General features: G+C 41.3%; 1 protein-coding gene across 1 annotated transcript in view; it reads right to left on the bottom strand.

Annotated features, from left to right (window-relative positions):
- Window positions 1-9,529: 9,529 nt before the first annotated feature.
- Window positions 9,530-25,498, bottom strand: part of hsf4 (heat shock transcription factor 4) — a 30,119-nt gene continuing 14,150 nt past the window's right edge. Inside the window, exons 5-12 of the mRNA XM_072385309.1 lie at window positions 23,877-23,952; window positions 19,541-19,608; window positions 17,438-17,537; window positions 15,604-15,722; window positions 15,285-15,515; window positions 15,084-15,201; window positions 14,927-14,992; window positions 9,530-9,618 (exon numbers count right to left, since the gene is read on the bottom strand). Coding sequence (XP_072241410.1) covers window positions 9,559-9,618; window positions 14,927-14,992; window positions 15,084-15,201; window positions 15,285-15,515; window positions 15,604-15,722; window positions 17,438-17,537; window positions 19,541-19,608; window positions 23,877-23,952 — 838 coding nt within the window. The 3' untranslated portion in view covers window positions 9,530-9,558. The remainder of the gene's footprint in view (window positions 9,619-14,926; window positions 14,993-15,083; window positions 15,202-15,284; window positions 15,516-15,603; window positions 15,723-17,437; window positions 17,538-19,540; window positions 19,609-23,876; window positions 23,953-25,498) is intronic.

Raw genomic sequence — 25,498 nt, 5'->3', positions numbered from 1 at the left:
TTTAACCAGATCAGTCGCTGATTTATAGGGACGCAGCCTCCAGCTACGGATATACAGCCTCGTCAGATCTGAATTTGGTCAGATCTCGAAAGATCTGAAGTTCAAAGTCAGTCAGAAAACTGAAAAAGGAAAAAAAAAGGAGCAAGTCTCACATTTCTATTCCCACTCAAATCCTGTGGCTGCTTATTTACTGCAGTAATCCAACATGGAAGCGTGACAGTGGACTCAAAATACTGTGAACTTTGTTTCTCACCTGAGAGGCAGCTGCATCTAAGGGATACTCGGTTAAATATAGGAATTATAACGAGTTTTTTTCAACCACCCCATAGTTTTTTCACAGGGAACATAAATTATTGACTAATTTGCCAGGAATGAAAAAGGATGAAAAAGGAAATAAAATCTAAATAATCTGCTTTTTGATGTTTGAATGCTCTCGAGCAGTTTAAAGTCTAAATGAAGTCCTGTATCGTGGATTTAGAAGTTTATGTTTCAGTGATTTTGTCGAGCCTGAGCCTGACTCTGTGGTGGCTAACGTCACTCTGCAACTTAAAGCTAAAGCTTATTTTTAAAGCCACTGAAACCAACTTCCTCCGAGGGGTTTGACAAAGGAGCTGAAACAGGTTTTTGATTTATTTCAATGTATTCTGCAGCTCAAACTGTCACTAACGTTAACCTCTTTGCTATCTGCAGCATTTCTGCTGCATTTCTGCTGCATTTCTGCAGCATTTGTGCAGCATTTCTGCAACATTTCTGCTGCGTTTCTGCTGTATTTCTGCTGCATTTCTGCTGCATTTCTGCTGCATTTCTGCTGTATTTCTGCAGCATTTCTGCTGCATTTCTGCAACATTTCTGCTACATTTCTGCTGCATTTCTGCAGCATTTCTGCTACATTTCTGCTGCATTTCTGCAGCATTTGTGCAGCATTTCTGCTGTATTTCTGCTGTATTTCTGCAGCATTTCTGCTGAATTTCTGCTGCGTTTCTGCAGCATTTCTGCTGCATTTCTGCTGTATTTGTGCAGCATTTCTGCTGTATTTCTGCAGCATTTCTGCTGCATTTCTGCAACATTTCTGCTGCGTTTCTGCTGTATTTCTGCTGTATTTCTGCAGTATTTCTGCAGTATTTCTTCAGCATTTCTGTTGTATTTCTGCTGCATTTCTGCTGCATTTCTGCTGCATTTGTGCAGCATTTCTGCAGCATTTCTGCTGCATTTCTGCTGCATTTCTGCTGCATTTCTGCTGCATTTGTGCAGCATTTCTGCTGCATTTCTGCTGTATTTCTGCAGCATTTCTGCTGCATTTCTGCTGCATTTCTGTAGCATTTCTGCAACATTTCTGCTGTATTTCTGCTGTGTTTCTGCTGCATTTCTGCTGCATTTCTGCTGCATTTCTGTAGCATTTCTGCAACATTTCTGCTGTATTTCTGCTGTGTTTCTGCTGCATTTCTGCTGCATTTCTGCAGCATTTCTGCAACATTTCTGTTGTATTTCTGCAGCATTTCTGCAACATTTCTGCTGCGTTTCTGCTGCGTTTCTGCTGCATTTCTGCAGCATTTGTGCAGCATTTCTGCAACATTTCTGCTGCGTTTCTGCTGTATTTCTGCTGCATTTCTGCTGCATTTCTGCTGCATTTCTGCTGTATTTCTGCAGCATTTCTGCTGCATTTCTGCAACATTTCTGCTACATTTCTGCTGCATTTCTGCAGCATTTCTGCTACATTTCTGCTGCATTTCTGCAGCATTTGTGCAGCATTTCTGCTGTATTTCTGCTGTATTTCTGCAGCATTTCTGCTGAATTTCTGCTGCGTTTCTGCAGCATTTCTGCTGCATTTCTGCTGTATTTGTGCAGCATTTCTGCTGTATTTCTGCAGCATTTCTGCTGCATTTCTGCAACATTTCTGCTGCGTTTCTGCTGTATTTCTGCTGTATTTCTGCAGTATTTCTGCAGTATTTCTTCAGCATTTCTGTTGTATTTCTGCTGCATTTCTGCTGCATTTCTGCTGCATTTGTGCAGCATTTCTGCAGCATTTCTGCTGCATTTCTGCTGCATTTCTGCTGCATTTCTGCTGCATTTGTGCAGCATTTCTGCTGCATTTCTGCTGTATTTCTGCAGCATTTCTGCTGCATTTCTGCTGCATTTCTGTAGCATTTCTGCAACATTTCTGCTGTATTTCTGCTGTGTTTCTGCTGCATTTCTGCTGCATTTCTGCTGCATTTCTGTAGCATTTCTGCAACATTTCTGCTGTATTTCTGCTGTGTTTCTGCTGCATTTCTGCTGCATTTCTGCAGCATTTCTGCAACATTTCTGTTGTATTTCTGCAGCATTTCTGCAACATTTCTGCTGCGTTTCTGCTGCGTTTCTGCTGCATTTCTGCAGCATTTCTGCTGCATTTCTGTTGTATTTCTGCAGCATTTCTTCTGCATTTCTGCTTTATTTCTGCTGCATTTCTGCTTTATTTCTGCTGCATTTCTGCAGCATTTCTGCTACATTTCTGCAGCATTTCTACATTATTTCTGCTGCATTTCTGCTGTATTTCTGCTTTATTTCTGCTGCATTTCTGCAGCATTAATAACCAGCTGCCAGTAGAAGGCAACATAAACAAAGAATCACTGAGAGCTATAACAGTTAGAAACAATAAAAAAGAGTCATGACACAACTAATCCAAGAGTAAAGGAAAGAAAAAGATCAGTTTTTCAACAGCAGCCTTCACCACTTACACTCGGCTGGTTAAAAGGGAGGAAATCTAATTTGGCAGGTTCACAAATGGAATATGTGCTACATCAGAGGCGTAACTGGAGAGGAGTGAAGTCCAATCAGCCGGAGAGTTGCACAAGATCAGAGGAGGAAGGTTGTGTTTGTATATTTTTAGCTTCAGTGTGTCTCAGAAGTCTGTCGACATGTTCAAGTGATGCTGCCTCTTTCACCTCATATTCTGTGGAGATGATAGCTGCTCTAAGAATAGGTTTTATTATGTGTTTTTGTGATATGAAACGTGTGATTACAGTATGAGGAGCAGAAATATTACCGTTAGTTCCTCCTGTTTGTGGTCACAGAGAACTTCCTTTAGCCGTTAGCTATTTGCCAACGACACAAATTAAGCAGGTATTTCGTTAAAGTTCTGCGAAAGCAAACGAAAGTTAGCTCTGATGATTCTGGTGACTGAACCAGGCTCAGCTTTTTCTAACAACAGCCCCACAGAGCCATCGATCTCCTCCTTTTCCTGACTGTAGTAGATATAAAAGAGACACTAAGAGCATTACTACAGACCCATTTTAGGCTTACTTCAACAACAATAAAGATGAGGCATCATTTCACTGGGCTGAATTATTTCCCTCACATGGAGTTATGGTGTGTTGCTGTAAATCTATAAAGATGAATAAATGCATCAATGTGGGCGTTTGTTTACAGTTCAAAGTGACTCATTTTCATCCTTCGGACTGAATGTTTGACAAGAAGCTGAGTGCTGGTTTGGTTTAATAGACCTGACAGCAGCTTTTAATGCAGAATACAGACGAGAAAAGTTATTCAGCGATCTTTAGATTTCCTTCATACCAGCAAGGAAAGCTGGTCCCAAGACAGGTGAGGTGAAGACAGGTGAGGTGAAGACAGGTGAGGTGAAGAAAAGTGAGGTGAAGAAAGGTGAGGTGAAGAAAAGTGAGGTGAAGACAGGTGAGGTGAAGAAAAGTGAGGTGAAGAAAAGTGAGGTGAAGAAAAGTGAGGTGAAGACAGGTGAGGTGAAGACAGGTGAGGTGAAGACAGGTGAGGTGAAGAAAAGTGAGGTGAAGACAGGTGAGGTGAAGAAAAGTGAGGTGAAGAAAAGTGAGGTGAAGACAGGTGAGGTGAAGACAGGTGAGGTGAAGACAGGTGAGGTGAAGACAGGTGAGGTGAAGACAGGTGAGGTGAAGACAGGTGAGGTGAAGAAAAGTGAGGTGAAGACAGGTGAGGTGAAGAAAAGTGAGGTGAAGACAGGTGAGGTGAAGAAAAGTGAGGTGAAGACAGGTGAGGTGAAGAAAAGTGAGGTGAAGACAGGTGAGGTGAAGAAAAGTGAGGTGAAGACAGGTGAGGTGAAGACAGGTGAGGTGAAGACAGGTGAGGTGAAGACAGGTGAGGTGAAGATAAGTGAGGTGAAGATAAGTGAGGTGAAGACAGGTGAGGTGAAGACAGGTGAGGTGAAGAAAAGTGAGGTGAAGACAGGTGAGGTGAAGAAAAGTGAGATGAAGACAGGTGAGGTGAAGACAGGTGAGGTGAAGACAGGTGAGGTGAAGACAGGTGAGGTGAAGATAAGTGAGGTGAAGACAGGTGAGGTGAAGACAGGTGAGGTGAAGAAAAGTGAGGTGAAGACAGGTGAGGTGAAGAAAAGTGAGGTGAAGACAGGTGAGGTGAAGAAAAGTGAGGTGAAGACAGGTGAGATGAAGACAGGTGAGGTGAAGACAGGTGAGGTGAAGACAGGTGAGATGAAGACAGGTGAGGTGAAGACAGGTGAGGTGAAGAAAAGTGAGGTGAAGACAGGTGAGGTGAAGACAGGTGAGGTGAAGACAGGTGAGGTGAAGAAAAGTGAGGTGAAGACAGGTGAGGTGAAGAAAAGTGAGGTGAAGACAGGTGAGGTGAAGAAAAGTGAGGTGAAGAAAAGTGAGATGAAGACAGGTGAGGTGAAGACAGGTGAGGTGAAGAAAAGTGAGGTGAAGACAGGTGAGGTGAAGACAGGTGAGGTGAAGCCAGGTGAGATGAAGACAGGTGAGGTGAAGAAAAGTGAGGTGAAGAAAAGTGAGGTGAAGACAGGTGAGGTGAAGAAAAGTGAGGTGAAGAAAAGTGAGATGAAGACAGGTGAGGTGAAGCCAGGTGAGATGAAGACAGGTGAGGTGAAGAAAAGTGAGGTGAAGAAAAGTGAGGTGAAGACAGGTGAGGTGAAGACAGGTGAGGTGAAGAAAAGTGAGGTGAAGACAGGTGAGGTGAAGAAAAGTGAGGTGAAGACAGGTGAGGTGAAGAAAAGTGAGGTGAAGAAAAGTGAGATGAAGACAGGTGAGGTGAAGACAGGTGAGGTGAAGAAAAGTGAGGTGAAGACAGGTGAGGTGAAGACAGGTGAGGTGAAGACAGGTGAGGTGAAGATAAGTGAGGTGAAGACAGGTGAGGTGAAGACAGGTGAGGTGAAGAAAAGTGAGGTGAAGACAGGTGAGGTGAAGAAAAGTGAGGTGAAGACAGGTGAGGTGAAGAAAAGTGAGGTGAAGACAGGTGAGATGAAGACAGGTGAGGTGAAGACAGGTGAGGTGAAGACAGGTGAGATGAAGACAGGTGAGGTGAAGACAGGTGAGGTGAAGAAAAGTGAGGTGAAGACAGGTGAGATGAAGACAGGTGAGGTGAAGACAGGTGAGGTGAAGACAGGTGAGATGAAGACAGGTGAGGTGAAGACAGGTGAGGTGAAGAAAAGTGAGGTGAAGACAGGTGAGGTGAAGACAGGTGAGGTGAAGACAGGTGAGGTGAAGAAAAGTGAGGTGAAGACAGGTGAGGTGAAGAAAAGTGAGGTGAAGACAGGTGAGGTGAAGAAAAGTGAGGTGAAGAAAAGTGAGATGAAGACAGGTGAGGTGAAGACAGGTGAGGTGAAGAAAAGTGAGGTGAAGACAGGTGAGGTGAAGACAGGTGAGGTGAAGCCAGGTGAGATGAAGACAGGTGAGGTGAAGAAAAGTGAGGTGAAGAAAAGTGAGGTGAAGACAGGTGAGGTGAAGAAAAGTGAGGTGAAGACAGGTGAGGTGAAGACAGGTGAGATGAAGACAGGTGAGGTGAAGAAAAGTGAGGTGAAGAAAAGTGAGGTGAAGACAGGTGAGGTGAAGAAAAGTGAGGTGAAGAAAAGTGAGATGAAGACAGGTGAGGTGAAGCCAGGTGAGATGAAGACAGGTGAGGTGAAGAAAAGTGAGGTGAAGAAAAGTGAGGTGAAGACAGGTGAGGTGAAGACAGGTGAGGTGAAGAAAAGTGAGGTGAAGACAGGTGAAAAAAACAAAACTTAAACTTCTACTTTATTTTCATGAGGGCTTTAACCCTTTCAGGCCTGATGATTGGCCGGCAGAGTGCTACATATCTGCTGAATATCTTCTAAACGTGGAGGTAAACTGAAGTCTGACCGACAGGTGGAGCGGTGACTCTGCTGGGAGATAACTCCACTTTCACTGTGATTCAGCACAGTCTAAAGGCTGCTCCTGCATCTGCTGTGTGTGGAGGCGGTAAAGATGAAAAACACTAAGCATCATCTTGTTTTTATCTTTTTATTTTCATTAACCACTTAAATATAGTTCATACAAAGGTAGAATACATGTTCAGTTTCTGTGAACCCCTTTAACAGTCTAGTATTAAATCAATTTCACATTTCCTGCACCTTTAAAAGCATCTGAGCACGAAGATCAGCCCCCCGACCTCTGACCTCTGACCTCTGAGGTCACATGCAGAGTGAATTCGGCTGTTCTCGGTGCAGAGATGCTTTTGATTGGATGCCAGCAGAGATCTTCCCCCCCCCCCATTTAACAAAAATGCTTTCTTATTTCCCATCTGCAATCCTGACAAGCATAAATATCAACACACATCCATTCATTTCAGTGCAAATGATTCAAATGGAAAACAGAATAAATTAAGAACACAACAGCAGTTGAATGTGTGTATTCATCACTCCTTGAAAAAGTCGTTTTTACACTCATTATCATGAGGAACACAAATAAATGCTATTTCTAAAATGTATACTCTCAGATATCATACAACTGTGATTTTTAGTGCAATTTTACTTGTTATACACCACAACTTTTCTCCCGTTTCCCCAAAAGCATGCGCAGAGAAGGAAGGTCTGCTACGAAAAGGTTAGCCTCAGGGGGCAATGTTTCGGTATTTCAACAGAACATTACCTCAAACTTTCTTTCTTCTTTGTCATAATTGTTTATTTTGAAGATATGCTCATACTTAAAGGTCTCAGAGCAGGTGTAAATGAGTTTTATTTCATTAAAAGCGGAAATATAATCAAAAAATAGCTGCAAGGTATCCTTACTTTCTTTTTAGCCAAAACCCTGATGAAATCCTTCTGCTGCTCAGTTTAAGGAAGTATTTTTACGTTCACACCGGGGACAAATTCTGCAGATATTTCAAGGAAAATGAATTCCTAAAGTTGCATGAATGGTTGTCGGTCGAGAGGTTTGGCCACATTCACCGCTTTATGCATCGAGCAGCTGCCGTGCACCTCCCCATTTAACCCAGTAACACAGCTAGAATTTAAAGCTCAGGGCTGTTTCGGGCCAACACGTCCCTCTGCAGTGCGTCCAGTCCACCACTCATAGCTGCTGTTTCCTACATTCCTATGGTCATCCATGTATTGCAGTTTTCTCACAGTTCTGTACAGTATTGCACAATTCAACCTATCTGCAGGAAGTTCCCATCATCATCATATTTAGCACAAAATTAAACTGTTGCCAGCAACCGGTGCTAAGCATCAATATTTTACACTGAATGGCAGAACAGGTTAGTTTTTCAAATTTATTTTTTGTACCTTTAGATCTAAAAATGCATTCCTACAAGCAGGTAATCAAGTAACCACCCCAACATACATTTACTGAAACAAAGTCAACCGTAATTAAATCATCTCAAAGTGGCTCCTTGACAGGTGACTGTCAAAAAAATCGTTTTTCTTGTGGAAAGGGTGGAAATTGCTGGAATTATCAGGGTTCTTCTGTTTCTGTGCATACTCATAGTCTGCAGTGCAACTGCAGTGACATTCAGTGACATTTAGCCCCAGAGACTGCAGGTTCTGCTCTTAGAAACATCGCCACTGAGGCTCTTTCAGACCAGCATGAACCGGCCTTAAGAGCGTTTGTTCCCTACAGACAAAAACCAAAGAACCTGTCGGCATAATTCTAACTAACTAGTGATAGAGATTGTGCAAAATGCAGTAGAGTTCATGCTTTTGTCAAATGAGAAGTCTAACTAGTCATATTTCCTTAAAATTTCACATTGAGATGGACAGAGGAAAAATAACTCAATCTCCAGCTACAGTTCAGGTCTGTGCAAAGATACAATAAACAGGTGTTTAAGTGGGTGGAACGTCCTATTGTTATACGCTTAAAAAAAGGTTCTTAAGGGATTTAAAGTGGCTTCAATCCATGTTTTTGATTGAAAAACCTTTGGAGTCACACAGACTAACACACCTTTCATCCACTGCAACAACTGCCACGATATGAGATGCATGAAGTATTTGAGGAGCCCTCACTTGTAAAATGTGCTACACTGAACCTCAAAATCAATTTTCACAGGGATTATTTTGCTCTTTCATACAAATACATTATTTCTAAGGCCAAATATAATAGAAAATAATCATGTGTACATCATTAATAGATTCTTTTAGGAAGAAAACGTCACCTCCACAAGCAGGAACTCCCTCTCACACAAAGACTAAAGTGCAGGAGCCACGAACGCACCATCTGCATCCAGCTGGCTTTATGTTGGAGTCTAATGATGTCACAACACTCCTGTTTGTTTGATTAACTGAACGTAGGCATCGCTCATGCCCACAGAGCTGGTGGATGTAATGGCAGCCAGCTAGCCATTGAATTGAAGCTTTAAGCGTTATCTGTAGGTGTCTTATTGTTTTGGAGTCATCTGGATGACAGCCAGGCTGGGCCTCGGGATCAGACTCATTCAGGGTGGAATAATGAGTGTAACAGCAGCTTCTGTGGCCGGAGGAAAGGAACAAAAAGACACGTCAGAATGTGTCTTTAGGCACAGAAAACACATCAAGGAGAATTACGTTAAGGATTAGAATCCAGTGAGCTCTTATTAAAGATTATTAATGTTTAATCTGAGTCCACACCTCATAAACTGTGTGTTAGCTGCAGTACAGCGAGCTTTAGCCCCTGAACATGTGAGTAACTCTCAACAAGTTAATCAGCAATCATGTCTCATATCCAGAAATATGTATAAAAATGACGTATTAGCGTATTAGCTTATTAGCGTATTAGCTTACTAGCTTATTAGCGTATTAGCATATTAGCGTATTAGCATATTAGCTTATTAGCGTATTAGCATATTAGCTGCAGCCTGGAGAGTTAACATAAATTCCTCATAAATTTTAGAAGTTATTGTCTTTGGTCCGAAGAAGGGAAAGAAGGAACATTTCAACACACTGCTTCATACACTTGAAATCATCTTCAAAACCACCAGAATCCTGGGCAGAAAGTTTATTAATGGGTTTAACTTTAAATTGTCTGCAGGCAAGCACATCTGCTGCAGCTGTAAATGTTACAGTTAACCCTCCCCTAATAATGTGTGATGTCATACTTTACTTTTTTCTGTCTGATATGTACAGTATTGTTACCGATTAAAGGTTAAATAAAGAGTTATTGCTTCCTGTTTTCATCCTTCCTTACCCTACTGACTGTGAAATTATCCTTAAACGACATGACAATGATGTAAAAGTCCCATTTCTGTTTAAAACTAATTCACTAGAGCTGTCTGATTGCATTATATGTATATATAGCACCAGTGTAAATCACAGGATTGTTACCTTTCGCCTCACTTAGGACGATCCACAGCACAAAGTCACTGCTCCTCACAGTTAGCAGCTGGAAAAGCTTCTGCTTCCTGATTCTGGAACATGTACTGTGAAGGAAACCAAACATTTTGTTGACTGAACACAATCATACATAACAAGCTGATGGTAAAAAACAACTTCCTGTCTCCTAAGCATTGAGATGGTTGAGCTGTTAGGGACGTTTGACGTCTACCAGCATCATACAGTGTGGTCAGATTCTCCTTTGCTGGTCTCTAACAGTTCAACAGTACATGTTTAGAACATTTGGAGGATAGGTTTCTGGTTGTAAATGGGCCCAATTTTCCTTCACAGACTATGAGATGACAGAATCAGTTGGAATCTTGGAGAAAATATGTCTCCCAAAGCAGCAGATGGTGAAACTCCTGTCTCTGAACAGTCACTGGTTCACTTTCTGACATACAACAAGCTGCAAATATGCATTCAGTTCATCTGTTAGTTGCTACAGTGAAAACAAAAGTAGGTTTGTAATGATAAACAGCGATAGTGAACTAATAGTTTTTTGATAAAATATGAGATTCTCCGTAGATTTCCAACTAAAAGATCCTCTTTTTCACTCCCATCTTTAGCCATGACTGGAAGTAGATGGAGCCTTAATTACATCTTACAGCTGAGCTGTTTCCCTGAGTGGAATCTGTCAGAGGGGGAAGGATACAGCTCAGGATGATGGATGATGATGTTGTGATGCGCCTCTTCTGTTGTAAAAGATGAGGCAAATGGAAAATCTAAGTGTATTCCACTCTCTGCTGGAAACATAACCAACAGCTGTACTTGTCAATAAAACATGAACATTCTCACAGTTCGGTCTGCAGTGAGGCAGCATCCTGCAGTTAGAGATCAGCCAACACTGAGGAGTGGAAACCACTCCGATGATAAACATGCTTTAGGTTTCCACTCATTATGAAGAAGCCGGAGAAGTGGCAGCAACAATAACTCATGTTGCCATAGCAAGGTTAGAGCGGATCACTGAGGACCTTGCGGCTGTTTGGCGTTCACAATCAACTACGAGGACAAAGTATTCGAGTATTAAATGGATGAAAACATCAGTCAACATTTCCTGACACTCAGGTTCAGACTCATCTCCATGGTGATCTTTCACTTGCTGATGATTATAGTGATTATAGTCAGGTGCTGCAGATTAAAATCAGAATTAACATTCACTAAAGTCAACTTGTGTGCTGCCCAGTGTCACATGATCTCATGATATATGTAGACCTGTTCTGAAAGGCCTCAGAGTCTGAAACACAACTAACTCCAAACAATTCAGAGACACAAAAACAAGTTTTAGGCATAAAAAAATATAAAAACTGATGCGACAAAGGGCAGAAAGTCAGAAGTAACCCTGAACATGAAGAGCTCTCAGGAAACCCATAAAAACATCTGGGACACGTCCCAAACATGTGGGAGAAGGTTCGTGTTCAGATGAAGACCCCACAAGTGACACAAACCCAACACAAACCAAACCCAACACAAACCCAACACACAACCAACACAAACCCAACATAAACCAACACAAACCCAACACAAACCCAATACAAACCCAAAACACAACCAATACAAACCCAACATACTCAACATAAACCCAACGCAAACCCAACACAAACCCAACACACAACCAACACAAACCCAACATAAACCAACACAAACCCAACACAAACCCAATACAAACCCAAAACACAACCAATACAAACCCAACATACTCAACATAAACCCAACGCAAACCCAACACAAACCCAATATACCCAACACAAACCCAACATACCCAATACAAACCCAACATAAACCCAATAAAAACCCAACAGAAACCAACACAAACCCAACATAAACCAATACAAACCCAATACAAACCCAACACAAACCAACACAAACCCAACATAAACCAATACAAACACAACACACCCAACACAAACCCAACATACCCAATACAAACCCAACACAAACCCAACATAAACCAATACAAACCCAACACAAACCCAACACAAACCCAACACAAACCCAATACAAACCCAACACAAACCCAACATAAACCAATAAAAACCCAACACCAACCCAACATAAACCCAACACAAACCCAACATAAACCAATACAAACCCAACACAAACCCAACACACCCAACATAAACCCAACATACCCAACACAAACCCAATACAAACCCAACACAAACCCAACATAAACCAACACAAACCCAACATAAACCCAACGCAAACCCAACATACTTGACATAAACCCAATGCAAACCCAACATACTCGACATAAACCCAACACAAACCCAACATACCCAATACAAACCCAACATAAACCAATACAAACCCAACATAAACCAATACAAACCCAACACACCCAACACAAACCAACACAAACCCAACACAAACCCAACATACCCAACACACCCAACACAAACCCAACATACCCAAACAAACCCAACATACCCAACACAAACCCAACATAAACCAATACAAACCCAACACACCCAACACAAACCCAACACACCCAACACAAACCCAACACACCCAACATAAACCAATACAAACCCAACACAAACCCAACACACCCAACACAAACCCAACACAAACCAATACAAACCCAACACACCCAACACAAACCCAACATACCCAACACAAACCAAACATACCCAACACAAACCCAACACAAACCCAACATAAACCCAACACAAACTCAACATAAACCCAACATAAACCCAACACAAACCAAACATACCCAACACAAACCCAACACACCCAACACAAACCCAACATACCCAATACAAACCCAACATAAACCAATACAAACCCAACATAAACCAATACAAACCCAACACACCCAACACAAACCCAACATACCCAACACAAACCCAACACACCCAACATAAACCAATACAAACCCAACATAAACCAATACAAACCCAACACACCCAACACAAACCAACACAAACCCAACATACCCAACACAAACCCAACACAAACCCAACACAAACCAACACAAACCCAACATACCCAACACAAACCCAACACACCCAACACAAACCCAACACACCCAACACAAACCCAACATACCCAATACAAACCCAACACAAACCCAACACAAACCCAACACAAACCCAGCATAAATCCAGCATAAACCCAGCATAAACCCAGCATAAACCCAACACAAACCCAGCATAAACCCAACACAAACCCAACACAAACCCAACATAAACCCAACACAAACCCTGCATCACAGTAAAGAACAGCAGAAGACAAACATTGGACCAAGTACTGTCCAGTTGAGCCATAACAACGTACATTTTGCCATCTTTCATGAGGTCGAGGGAAACGAATGTAGGAACAGTGGGAACATGAAATAACTTTCTTTATAACAAATCTTAGCATGACAACTGAAGGTCAGTAAGCAAAGACAAGCATCTGGTTCTGAACTAAATACTGAAGGAGATGATGGCAAACACGATGCAGGTGAGACAATCAGCTAATGAAGACCTGGTATGAAAGAGTGGAAGTAAACTCAACAGAATACACAGTCTGGTCGTGTGTTCTCGATGTTATTTTACGTAGAGCAGCACAGGGAGCTGTGACCGGTAAGAAATAAACAGTGTAGGCTGTGATAAAGCAGGTGATCGTATGTTTTGTAGCATGTAGCATGTAGCATGTAGCGCTCGATACTTCTGCATCCGCCCATTCTCTCCCATTGTCCAACATGTCCAAGAAGGACACCCAGACGTCCCTCTGAACCAACACTCTGCAGCTCCTGCTGGGGAATCCTGAGGCATTCCCAGGCCTGAAGGCATATACAGTCCCTATAAATGTATTGATTAGTGCTGCTTATACATGCAGCTCTGTAGAAAGCTGCTTGAGTGATGGCTTCACATGGCTTGTACTGTAAATTCTACATAAAAATGTATCATCACTGTGACAGCTGCTGGGACTAAGTGGGTTTTCTGAAGCTGGACAGCCTCATCATCCACTCTGTTCTACCCAAGGTGGCCTGCGGATTGGCCATTAATGACGTTATTGATTACTTTCAGAGCACATGCTTTTACCTCTGATGCTGGAAGTAAACGCTGGCTTCTCTGCAGTCTCGCTGTTTGTTCTGTGCTGGATGATAGATTTAAGAGTCACACTGGAAAATGTGAACACCTTCCTCTGTAGGCTTGTCAAGATTATTAAATATGTGTTTATCGCTGTTAATTTAATGCTATTATTATAGTATTTGGCAAATAATGATTAATGATCAGTCCAGTCTCACCAGAAAATGTTTAGTAGCAAAACACAACAAATGGTAGGAAATCTTCCACAAGAAATGGCTGCAAAAACGTAAAATTTGCAATCCTTGTCCACGTATTTTCTTCCAATCTTGACTATGTATTTAGACCCTATCATCTACCTCCCTAACAATGGAGAGCATAGAAGAAAATTGATTTCTCGCCTGTCCAACGGATAACGGGCACTTGACAAAGGGGACAGACTATATTCGGGGATAAATGAGGGTTCTGTCCTTGTTTTGGAACCATAAAAAGTTTACCAGCAGAGGGATTTTAGGGGTTTTAACAAGAATCGAGAGCATCTCCACAGCAGTACCTACTAAAAGTGGTCCAAGGAGGAAAACTGGTGAAGCAGTAACTGGGTTAGGACGGCCATGGCTCATCGTTACAGGTGGTCCGCTCCAATAGAAGAACCACTCTGTCTGAAAGTGCTGGAGAAGATAATGCTGGCTCTGATAGAAAGGTGTCAGAACATCTCTGTCTGTTGTGGTCTGCATAGCTGCAGACTGGTCAGGTCTGTCCACCAACCAAAGTACAGACAAATGGGCACCTGGGCATCAGAACTGGACCACAGGGCAATGAATAAGGCTTGTTTTCTTTTAAATCTGGGCCGACATGGCACCAGGATGCTCCAAGAAGCCCGGCCGACAGGGACAGTGTGAGGATTTAGGCAAAGTTCTGTCTGGAAACTTGGATCTTTGACCCATTTCACCTACTTAAACATGATTTCTGAGCTTTGGTGCTCAGCTGCACACAGGACAACCATCATACTGATCACTGGACATTAAAACCACGACTCTGCAACACTTTCCAACACTTATTTATTTATCTTCAATCATCCAAATTCTAAGGATATCCTTTTCCTTGTAATTATCTTGAACTGGACTGTGTCTTTGAGGCGCTACAAGCTTTCATCTGATGTGATTCGGCACTTTATAAATCAGATTATAACGGCATGTCTTCGGTAAATAACACACGATGTGTTTCATGCTGTTGTTTAATCCTCAGTAAGTTAATTCTGCAGCTGAACAACGGAGCTGCCAACATGTTGCAGGTGCAGAGGAGCAGCTCTTCATGTGGGAGACTCACACTTTGCACTTACTGATTTGAGGTTGGACTCCATCTCTGTGAAGTTCCACTCAGTCAGAGGCAGGCTTAAACTGAAAGGCTGCAGAGAGACAGGAAGACGTTCACTGATGTGGTTCAGATCAGAACTGAATGCTGATAATGGGGATGTGCTCATGTGTGGCTCTACTGACGTCCATGACGGCGCTGGTCCCGGCCTCCACAGCGCTCTGCTGGTGGCTCCTGAGCAGCAGCTGCTGCAGCTCCTCCAGGCTCATGTCCACATTCTCCACTGTGTCTGAAACCTCCACCCTGCACACACAAGCCCTCACGGTGGTTTGTAACAGCCACACAACACACCACATCCCTGCAGACGTCCGTCTGTGAGCACATACCTGTCGAGGGCGGGTCTCCTGCTCCTCCTCTCCACCACCGAGGCTGCTGAGCTCCTCCCCTCCAGAACAGACTGCACCATGGCGACGGGGAGGACCGGAGGCTCGGAGGGGCATACGTCACAGGTGGAGGTCAAAGCCACGGCCTCTCCTCCCCCCACACTGCCTCCTTTCCCTCCTCCTCTCACTCCTGGACTTACAGGCTCTTCTTTTATAAGCATCATGCACTTCTCCCTGTCGGAGGGGTCAAAAACAGCGTCAAACCTGTTCTACAGCTGATGGAGGAGTTACTATTGATGCTGTGGAAATGGAAAACAGTCACCTGTTCTCACCAGGCTGCATCTGAAGGGCCATGCTGGCCTGAGACATGTCAGTGACATCGGATATGATTGGCCCTCCTGTCAGCCCACCGGCAGAACAAGAAGCAGTGTCACTGGGTGGCTGAGGAGGAAGAGGACAGGGCTGTGAGGTCTGTGGTTCTGAGCTGTCCTGCCCAGTTACAGACACTCCTCCACCAGGTCAAAGCTGTCTGTGTCTGGTTCTTTATGATGGATGTAAAATAAGTCTGACACTTATTTCCCGACGTTTTTAAACGGGACAATCCAAAAAAAGAGCAGTGAAACTGAGGTACCAGTTACTAGAGAAACAAAACAACCTGAAATGCATTTTAAAGCCTCAGTAAATTGCTCTAAAGCAGGGATGTCAAACTCCGGTCCTCGAGGGCCGCTGTCCTGCAGGTTTTAGATGTTTCCCTGCAGGTTTCAGATGTTTCCCTGCAGGTTTTAGATGTTTCCCTGCAGGTTTTAGATGTTTCCCTGCAGGTTTTAGACGTTTCCCTGCAGGTTTTAGACGTTTCCCTGCAGGTTTTAGACGTTTCCCTGCAGGTTTTAGATGTTTCACTGCTTCAACGCAGCTGAATCAGATCAATGCATCATTAGCAGACTTGTGCAGAACTTAACAATCTTTCGAAGAGATCAATTTAATCTGAATCAGGTGTGTTGAAGCAGGGAAACATCTAAAACCTGCAGGGAAACATCTAAAACCTGCAGGGAAACATCTAAAACCTGCAGGGAAACGTCTAAAACCTGCAGGGAAACATCTAAAACCTGCAGGGAAACATCTAAAACCTGCAGGGAAACGTCTAAAACCTGCAGGGAAACGTCTAAAACCTGCAGGGAAACATCTAAAACCTGCAGGAAAACATCTAAAACCTGCAGGAAAACATCTAAAACCTGCAGGGAAACGGCTAAAACCTGCAGGGAAACAGCTAAAACCTGCAGGGAAACGTCTAAAACCTGCAGGGAAACATCTAAAACCTGCAGGGAAACACCTAAAACCTGCTTTGACATATGTGCTCTAAATAATGTGTGAAGTGTGGTAATTTTTTCTCCCATCCATCCATCTTCTATAGCAGCCTAATCTGGTATCTCTTGAGTAGACCGGGCTGAGTCTGGACAAATCAATCTTTGTTTGGTTAGATCAGAGGAGTCTGCTTCATTTGGTCTGAGAGGCATTCAGGCTGCTGTTTGGCTGCTGTGTTCATAGCATAGTTTCCCATATCTAAGTTTGTCCAGGTCCAGGAAGTCTGCGTTTCCAAACTTATTCTGTAGTAGAATAAAGCTCTCCCAGCTTAACAGCCTCCATAGTTGTCCATCTTTGCTCCTTGGACACAAAAACAGTCATTTCACCTCTGATTTTAAAACCCACGTACAGTCAGGGCATGGAGGCCTCGCCTATCACTGCACACTGCTTCCCTCTAGTGTTGCTGTAGGAGCTAAGCTGACCACAGCAGAGTCCACATCACGATCACTATGATGGGATGGATATCATGTTTCAAGACAACCTAAGATTTAGATGCAAAGAAATTGGATTACAGCTGCATTAGGCAGTGAATCAACTGGCCTCCCAGCGTGGCTCGGCACTCAGAAAGGCCAGCCGGTAACTTCAAAGCTGAGTTCCCCTGCATGTTGCTGCCAGCTGCATTTGTAGTGAAAGTGGAAGGTCAGCAGCTCTGTCGGTGACTAATTATAGTTCTCAGCAAAATGTGTCACTGAGAAAGGCGACAGAGCGTTAAGGATTACAAAGAGGACACTTTTCTCACCAAGGTGGAGGTATTCCTGCTCATTCAGTGGAAACGCATTCGGACATCTACTCACCGACTGGATATAGAAGGACTCGTGTATGGGCTCCATCTGGTGACTGTGGCTGAACTTGTTGGCAGGGGGGCTGGGAGAGCCATCGTCCAACATCAGGGGCCTGATGAAAACAGAGGTTTTCAGCACATCTGGAGTCACTGAGCCAATGACAGCGGGACATGTTCATCTGTCAATCCGGTAGATTTGTTTGGTCTTTCTTTGTTTTGGATGTGTTACCAGTAGCAATAAGTTAGCTAGCAATAAGTTAGCTAGCAATAAGTTAGCTAGCAAAAAGTTAGCTAGCAATACGTTAGCTAGCAATAAGGTAGCTAGCAATAAGTTAGCTAGCAATAAGTTAGCTAGCAATCAGTTAGCTAGCAATAAGTTAGCTAGCAATAAGTTAGCAAGCAAAAAGTTAGCTAGCAATAAGTTAGCTAGCAATAAGTTAGTTAGCAAAAAGTTAGCTAGCAATAAGTTAGCTAGCAATACGTTAGCTAGCAATACGTTAGCTAGCAAAAAGTTAGCTAGCAAAAAGTTAGCTAGCAATAAGTTAGCTAGCAAAAAGTTAGCTAGCAATCAGTTAGCTAGCAATAAGTTAGCTAGCAATACGTTAGCTAGCAATAAGTTAGCTAGCAATAAGTTAGCTAGCAATACGTTAGCTAGCAATACGTTAGCTAGCAAAAAGTTAGCTAGCAAAAAGTTAGCTAGCAATAAGTTAGCTAGCAAAAAGTTAGCTAGCAATCAGTTAGCAAGCAATAAGTTAGCTAGCAAAAAGTTAGCTAGCAATAAGTTAGCTAGCAATAAGTTAGCTAGCAAAAGAGCGCCATAACAGAGGTTCATGCTGTGGTTAGCGAGCTCCCCCCAGTATTCACTTCCCAACACAATTTACATGTGAGTGAGGCTTTTTCTGAGATTCAGATGGTGGTGTACGCTTAAAAGTGAAACTATTTGGCTCTTTGGCTCCTTCCACAGTTGCTGGATCTCATAAAAACAAACATGTACGGCCACGACTTTGCTATCGTGTTGAAGATGCCACAAAGACTACGAACTGCGGCATCTTCATGTTTCAGGCCCGGGAATAACTTTTTAATTCTGCTTTAACCTTTTTTATAATAAGATTAAACAGAAAAAATAACATTGACCTGATCTATTTACATAAACTAACCTCTAACTGTGATCCACCTTGAAAAGAAAATGTGTTTTTTCACCTCTAACCAGGAAAAAATGGGAAAATTTATGCATCTGCAGGTGGAAAAATAAAAAATGAAGATCAGCCTCTGTACTTTACTCTGATCTTTTGAGGTCTTTTTTGAGTAATGGTTTGAAATTGACATTTAAGTATACTCATCCCTATATATATATATATATATATATTAAACACTAGGGGCAGTATAGGGCCAAATTCAATCAGATGATGTGTCATTATTTGGTAAAAATGGCTCGAAGAAGAGCTTGAACAGAAATTAATTCAATCAATTACCCAAATCTTTATGATGTATTTATTTACTAATTCGAATTAGTAAATAACTGCTATGATGAATTCATGCAGGGATGAAACTAAAAGACAAATGTCATTAGTTTAATTAGTAGTGTGCACAGATGAAGAAGTCGAGTAAGATGTAACTGTACAAGTTACCAATGTTACCAAATCCTCTGAGTTCTTTAAAATCTGCCCTTTGGAAAGTTGTTTAAAGTCCTAATTCTGGCCGGGACAGCTGTTTGCATGTGGCTGAGAAGCTCAAATGAGAGGAAAAAGTTAGTTAAAAATGATCCATGTTAGTGTGGAGAGGGCCTGGGTGATTCAGAATGCATTATGTGCATAAATATCTGCAGAAAAGACGCAGAAGAAGTAGTTCTGAGCCATAAATTTACGTTTCTTTGGCACCTTTGTGCTCCGGCGTGCCGCTTCGTTGGTTGTCAGCAACAAAGCTGAGCCAGCGTTTTACACAGCGGGGTCATGCACTCTGCTCGGCCTTCGCTGTGCATGTGTGTCTGACTGATTCAGCACTCATCTCCATTCACACGCTTGTTGGGTTAGATTGTTCAGTTTGTCAGCTGAGCCAGCCCTTCCCTCTGCCCCACCGCGGCCCTGTTTGTCTCACTTTTGTTGATCTGTGTACTTACAGCTTTCTCTTCAGGCCCACGGTGCTGGGTGTGTTGGGCTGCATCTGGCTGAACAGAAACTGAATCAGCTGGCAAAGAGGGAGAAAGCACAGCATGAATCAGCATCCTCGCTCTGTCACACGTGCAGAAAGGAAACTCACAACCTGACCTGTTTGGTCCTTTAAATGGTTTCTTTAAACTTGGAAAGAACCAGTGCCACCAAATATAAATCAGGGGATTGGGCTGTTAACAAGCAGGAAATGTTTAATATTTGAGTTTTCATGTCACATAATCTGATTAATCGCTTTACTCAGGTTCCACAAACCTGCTCATTCCTGCAGAAAATTGCTGAAAGAACTGCTTTTTGGGCTATTTCTGGGTTATTCATGAATGAAGTCGCCACCATTTAATGCACCAGGTCGATACTGTGTATTTCAGCCATTCATGTTGTGGTTTTCCAGCTATTTCTGATAGAAAAACGTATTTTTCATGACTCTGAAAGTCAAATATTTCAGTAGGATGTCTGTTAACAAGCAGGAAATGTTTAATATTTGAGTTTTCATGTCACATAATCTGATTAATCGCTTTACTCAGGTTCCACAAACCTGCTCATTCCTGCAGAAAATTGCTGAAAGAACTGCTTTTTGGGCTATTTCTGGGTTATTCATGAATGAAGTCGCCACCATTTAATGCACCAGGTCGATACTGTGTATTTCAGCCATTCATTTTGGGGTTTTCCAGCTCTTTCTAATAGAAAAACGTATTTTTCATGACTCTGAAAGTCAAATATTTCAGTAGGATGTCTGTTAACAAGCAGGAAATGTTTAATATTTGAGTTTTCATGTCACATAATCTGATTAATCGCTTTACTCAGGTTCCACAAACCTGCTCATTCCTGCAGAAAATTGCTGAAAGAACTGCTTTTTGGGCTATTTCTGGGTTATTCATGAATGAAGTCGCCACCATATGTGGCGTCTGTGTATTTCAGCCATTCATGTTGGGGTTTTCCAGCTCTTTCTGATAGAAAAACGTATTTTTCATGACTCTGAAAGTCAAATATTTCAGTCGGATGTCTGTTAACAAGCAGGAAATGTTTAATATTTGAGTTTTCATGTCACATAATCTGATTAATCGCTTTACTCAGGTTCCACAAACCTGCTCATTCCTGCAGAAAATTGCTGAAAGAACTGCTTTTTGGGCTATTTCTGGGTTATTCATGAATGAAGTCGCCACCATTTAATGCACCAGGTCGATACTGTGTATTTCAGCCAATCATGTTGTGGTTTTCCAGCTCTTTCTGATAGAAAAACTTATTTTTCATGACTCTGAAAGTCAAATATTTTAGTAGGATGTCTGTTAACAAGCAGGAAATGTTTAATATTTGAGTTTTCATGTCACATAATCTGATTAATCGCTTTACTCAGGTTCCACAAACCTGCTCATTCCTGCAGAAAATTGCTGAAAGAACTGCTTTTTGGGCTATTTCTGGGTTATTCATGAATGAAGTCGCCACCATTTAATGCACCAGGTCGATACTGTGTATTTCAGCCAATCATGTTGTGGTTTTCCAGCTCTTTCTGATAGAAAAACGTATTTTTCATGACTCTGAAAGTCAAATATTTCAGTCGGATGTCTGTTAACAAGCAGGAAATGTTTAATATTTGAGTTTTCATGTCACATAATCTGATTAATCGCTTTACTCAGGTTCCACAAACCTGCTCATTCCTGCAGAAAATTGCTGAAAGAACTGCTTTTTGGGCTATTTCTGGGTTATTCATGAATGAAGTCGCCACCATTTAATGCACCAGGTCGATACTGTGTATTTCAGCCATTCATGTTGGGGTTTTCCAGCTCTTTCTGATAGAAAAACGTATTTTTCATGACTCTGAAAGTCAAATATTTCAGTAGGATGTCTGTTAACAAGCAGGAAATGTTTAATATTTGAGTTTTCATGTCACATAATCTGATTAATCGCTTTACTCGGGTTCCACAAACCTGCTCATTCCTGCAGAAAATTGCTGAAATAACTGCTTTTTGGGCTATTTCTGGGTTATTCATGAATGAAGTCGCCACCAGATACTGGCGTCTGTGTATTTCAGCCATTTTCCAGCTCATTCTGATAGAAAAACGTATTTTTCATGACTCTGAAAGTCAAATATTTCAGTAGGATGTCTGTTAACAAGCAGGAAATGTTTAATATTTGAGTTTTCATGTCACATAATCTGATTAATCGCTTTACTCAGGTTCCACAAACCTGCTCATTCCTGCTGGAAATTGCTGAAAGAACTGCTTTTTGGGCTATTTCTGGGTTATTCATGAATGAAGTCGCCACCATTTAATGCACCAGGTCGATACTGTGTATTTCAGCCATTCTTGTTGGGGTTTTCCAGCTCTTTCTGATAGAAAAACGTATTTTTCATGACTCTGAAAGTCAAATATTTCAGTAGGATGTCTGTTAACAAGCAGGAAATGTTTAATATTTGAGTTTTCATGTCACATAATCTGATTAATCGCTTTACTCAGGTTCCACAAACCTGCTCATTCCTGCTGAAAATTGCTGAAAGAACTGCTTTTTGGGCTATTTCTGGGTTATTCATGAATGAAGTCGCCACCATTTAATGCACCAGGTCGATACTGTGTATTTCAGCCATTCTTGTTGGGGTTTTCCAGCTCTTTCTGATAGAAAAACGTATTTTTCATGACTCTGAAAGTCAAATATTTCAGTAGGATGTCTGTTAACAAGCAGGAAATGTTTAATATTTGAGTTTTCATGTCACATAATCTGATTAATCGCTTTACTCAGGTTCCACAAACCTGCTCATTCCTGCTGAAAATTGCTGAAAGAACTGCTTTTTGGGCTATTTCTGGGTTATTCATGAATGAAGTCGCCACCATTTAATGCACCAGGTCGATACTGTGTATTTCAGCCATTCATGTTGGGGTTTTCCAGCTCTTTCTGATAGAAAAACGTATTTTTCATGACTCTGAAAGTCAAATATTTCAGTAGGATGGCTGTTAACAAGCAGGAAATGTTTAATATTTGAGTTTTCATGTCACATAATCTGATTAATCGCTTTACTCAGGTTCCACAAACCTGCTCATTCCTGCAGAAAATTGCTGAAAGAACTGCTTTTTGGGCTATTTCTGGGTTATTCATGAATGAAGTCGCCACCATTTAATGCACCAGGTTGATACTGTGTATTTCAGCCATTCATGTTGGGGTTTTCCAGCTCTTTCTGATAGAAAAACATATTTTTCATGACTCTGAAAGTCAAATATTTCAGTAGGATGTCTGTTAACAAGCAGGAAATGTTTAATATTTGAGTTTTCATGTCACATAATCTGATTAATCGCTTTACTCAGGTTCCACAAACCTGCTCATTCCTGCTGAAAATTGCTGAAAGAACTGCTTTTTGGGCTATTTCTGGGTTATTCATGAATGAAGTCGCCACCATTTAATGCACCAGGTCGATACTGTGTATTTCAGCCATTCATGTTGGGGTTTTCCAGCTCTTTCTGATAGAAAAACGTATTTTTCATGACTCTGAAAGTCAAATATTTTAGTAGGATGTCTGTTAACAAGCAGGAAATGTTTAATATTTGAGTTTTCATGTCACATAATCTGATTAATCGCTTTACTCAGGTTCCACAAACCTGCTCATTCCTGCAGGAAATTGCTGAAAGAACTGCTTTTTGGGCTATTTCTGGGTTATTCATGAATGAAGTCGCCACCATTTAATGCACCAGGTCGATACTGTGTATTTCAGCCATTCATGTTGGGGTTTTCCAGCTCTTTCTGATAGAAAAACGTATTTTTCATGACTCTGAAAGTCATATATTTCAGTAGGATGTCTGTGTGTTCAGTGTGTTTAGCTGAAGGTCTGAGACCACATGTTCTTACAGTCCTTAACCACCTCATTTTTATCAACTAACTGTAAGCAAGTAGTTTACAATGTGTAAGAAAACAGAGTTAAAGTGCACAGAAACACCTCTTAAAGACGATGCAACGGTCAGTTTGTGACTCTGTGGAGTTATTTTTGTGTTCAGTTGCAAAAACAATGAAAAAGCCGTGAAAATTGACACTTTAAGTGACTTTTTGTGCACTTGGTGGGTTTATTCTGCAATTCTCAGGAAATCATGCATTTGAATCATGAATTTGTTAAACTTGTTAAAATCTCAACAATAATGTCGTCCTAAACATGATAATTTCCTGCTTTAGAGCTAAAGTTTTACAGTAAAGTTGGGTCACTTTAATGGCTGAACTGGATCCAGAGGTGAAAAAACAGCTGTTTTATATTCAATGCAGCGACTCCACTGCAGGAACAGCTGCAGCAGATGTGTGTGCACGTGCACTGACCTTGTTCATGACTTTTTGCTGCTGTGTGTGGTTCTGCCTCAGTGAGACCACCTCCCTCCAAAGCACCTCATTCTGCCTGAAAACACACAAAACAGTGTTGGGAAAGATTTCCAAAGCTTTCAGGATTTTCTGGTCAAAATGCTGAACATAGTTTAATCTACAGGTGTTGTTTTAATTCCAATTGAATTATTAATAATTATGTTATTAAAGTCTCAACACAGTGTATTTTTCTCTCTTCCCACCTCTGCTTACTATTCACAAACTTCTCTACTGTAACACAACTTTACTTCCTATCTACAGAAGGTTTCCTCCCAGGAGCACGTATGATTCTACTCTTTGAGCGGATTGTTGGAGTAAGTGTTCAGCAGCAGAGCTTTACTGCTTCTGTCAGACAGAGTCAGCAGAGATGGTGTGTTTACAGCTCCTGTACCATGTTTAGAAACCCGTCAGCTGTCATTTCTATTGCTGCCTCAAGACAGTTTAACTCCTGTTAATGCACGAGAGATCTCAGATGTGAAAAGTCCAAAACCTGAAACAGTTTATTTGACTGACCAGTTGTGTGATGGTGCATCATTTTTGCTGCTAAATGCTGCTAAATACTGCTAAATGCTTCTAAATGCTGCTAAATGCTGCTAAATGCTGCTAAATGCTGCTAAATACTGCTAAATGCTGCTAAATGCTGCTAAATACTGCTAAATTCTGCTAAATTCTGCTAAATACTGCTAAATGCTGCCTGCTAAATGCTGCTAAATGCTGCTAAATACTGCTAAATACTGCTAAATGCTGCCTGCTAAATACTGCTAAATGCTGTTAAATGTTGTTAAATACTGCTAAATGCTGTCTGCTAAATGCTGTTAAATACTGCTAAATGCTGTTAAATGTTGTTAAATACTGCTAAATGCTGCTAAATACGACTAAATACTGCTAAATGCTGCTAAATGCTGCTAAATGCTGTTAAATGTTGTTAAATACTGCTAAATGCTGTCTGCTAAATGCTGTTAAATACTGCTAAATGCTGTTAAATGTTGTTAAATACTGCTAAATGCTGCTAAATACGACTAAATACTGCTAAATGCTGCTAAATGCTGTTAAATGTTGTTAAATACTGCTAAATACTGCTAAATACTGCTAAATGCTGTTAAATGTTGTTAAATGCTGCTAAATACGACTAAATGCTGCTAAATGCTGTTAAATGTTGTTAAATACTGCTAAATGCTGTTAAATACTGCTAAATGCTGTTAAATGTTGTTAAATACTGCTAAATGCTGTCTGCTAAATGCTGTTAAATACTGCTAAATGCTGTTAAATGTTGTTAAATACTGCTAAATGCTGCTAAATACGACTAAATACTGCTAAATGCTGCTAAATGCTGTTAAATGTTGTTAAATACTGCTAAATGCTGCTAAATACTGCTAAATGCTGTTAAATGTTGTTAAATGCTGCTAAATACGACTAAATGCTGCTAAATGCTGTTAAATGTTGTTAAATACTGCTAAATGCTGTTAAATACTGCTAAATGCTGTTAAATGTTGTTAAATACTGCTAAATGCTGCTAAATACGACTAAATACTGCTAAATGCTGCTAAATGCTGTTAAATGTTGTTAAATACTGCTAAATTCTG

The sequence above is a fragment of the Leuresthes tenuis genome, unplaced genomic scaffold (assembly GCF_036924035.1).
Source record: "Leuresthes tenuis unplaced genomic scaffold, fLeuTen1.0.hap1 SCAF_5, whole genome shotgun sequence".
NCBI lineage: Eukaryota > Metazoa > Chordata > Actinopteri > Atheriniformes > Atherinopsidae > Leuresthes > Leuresthes tenuis.
The sequence above is the reverse complement of the archived record's forward strand: the minus strand, read 5'-3'. Positions and strand labels throughout refer to the sequence as shown.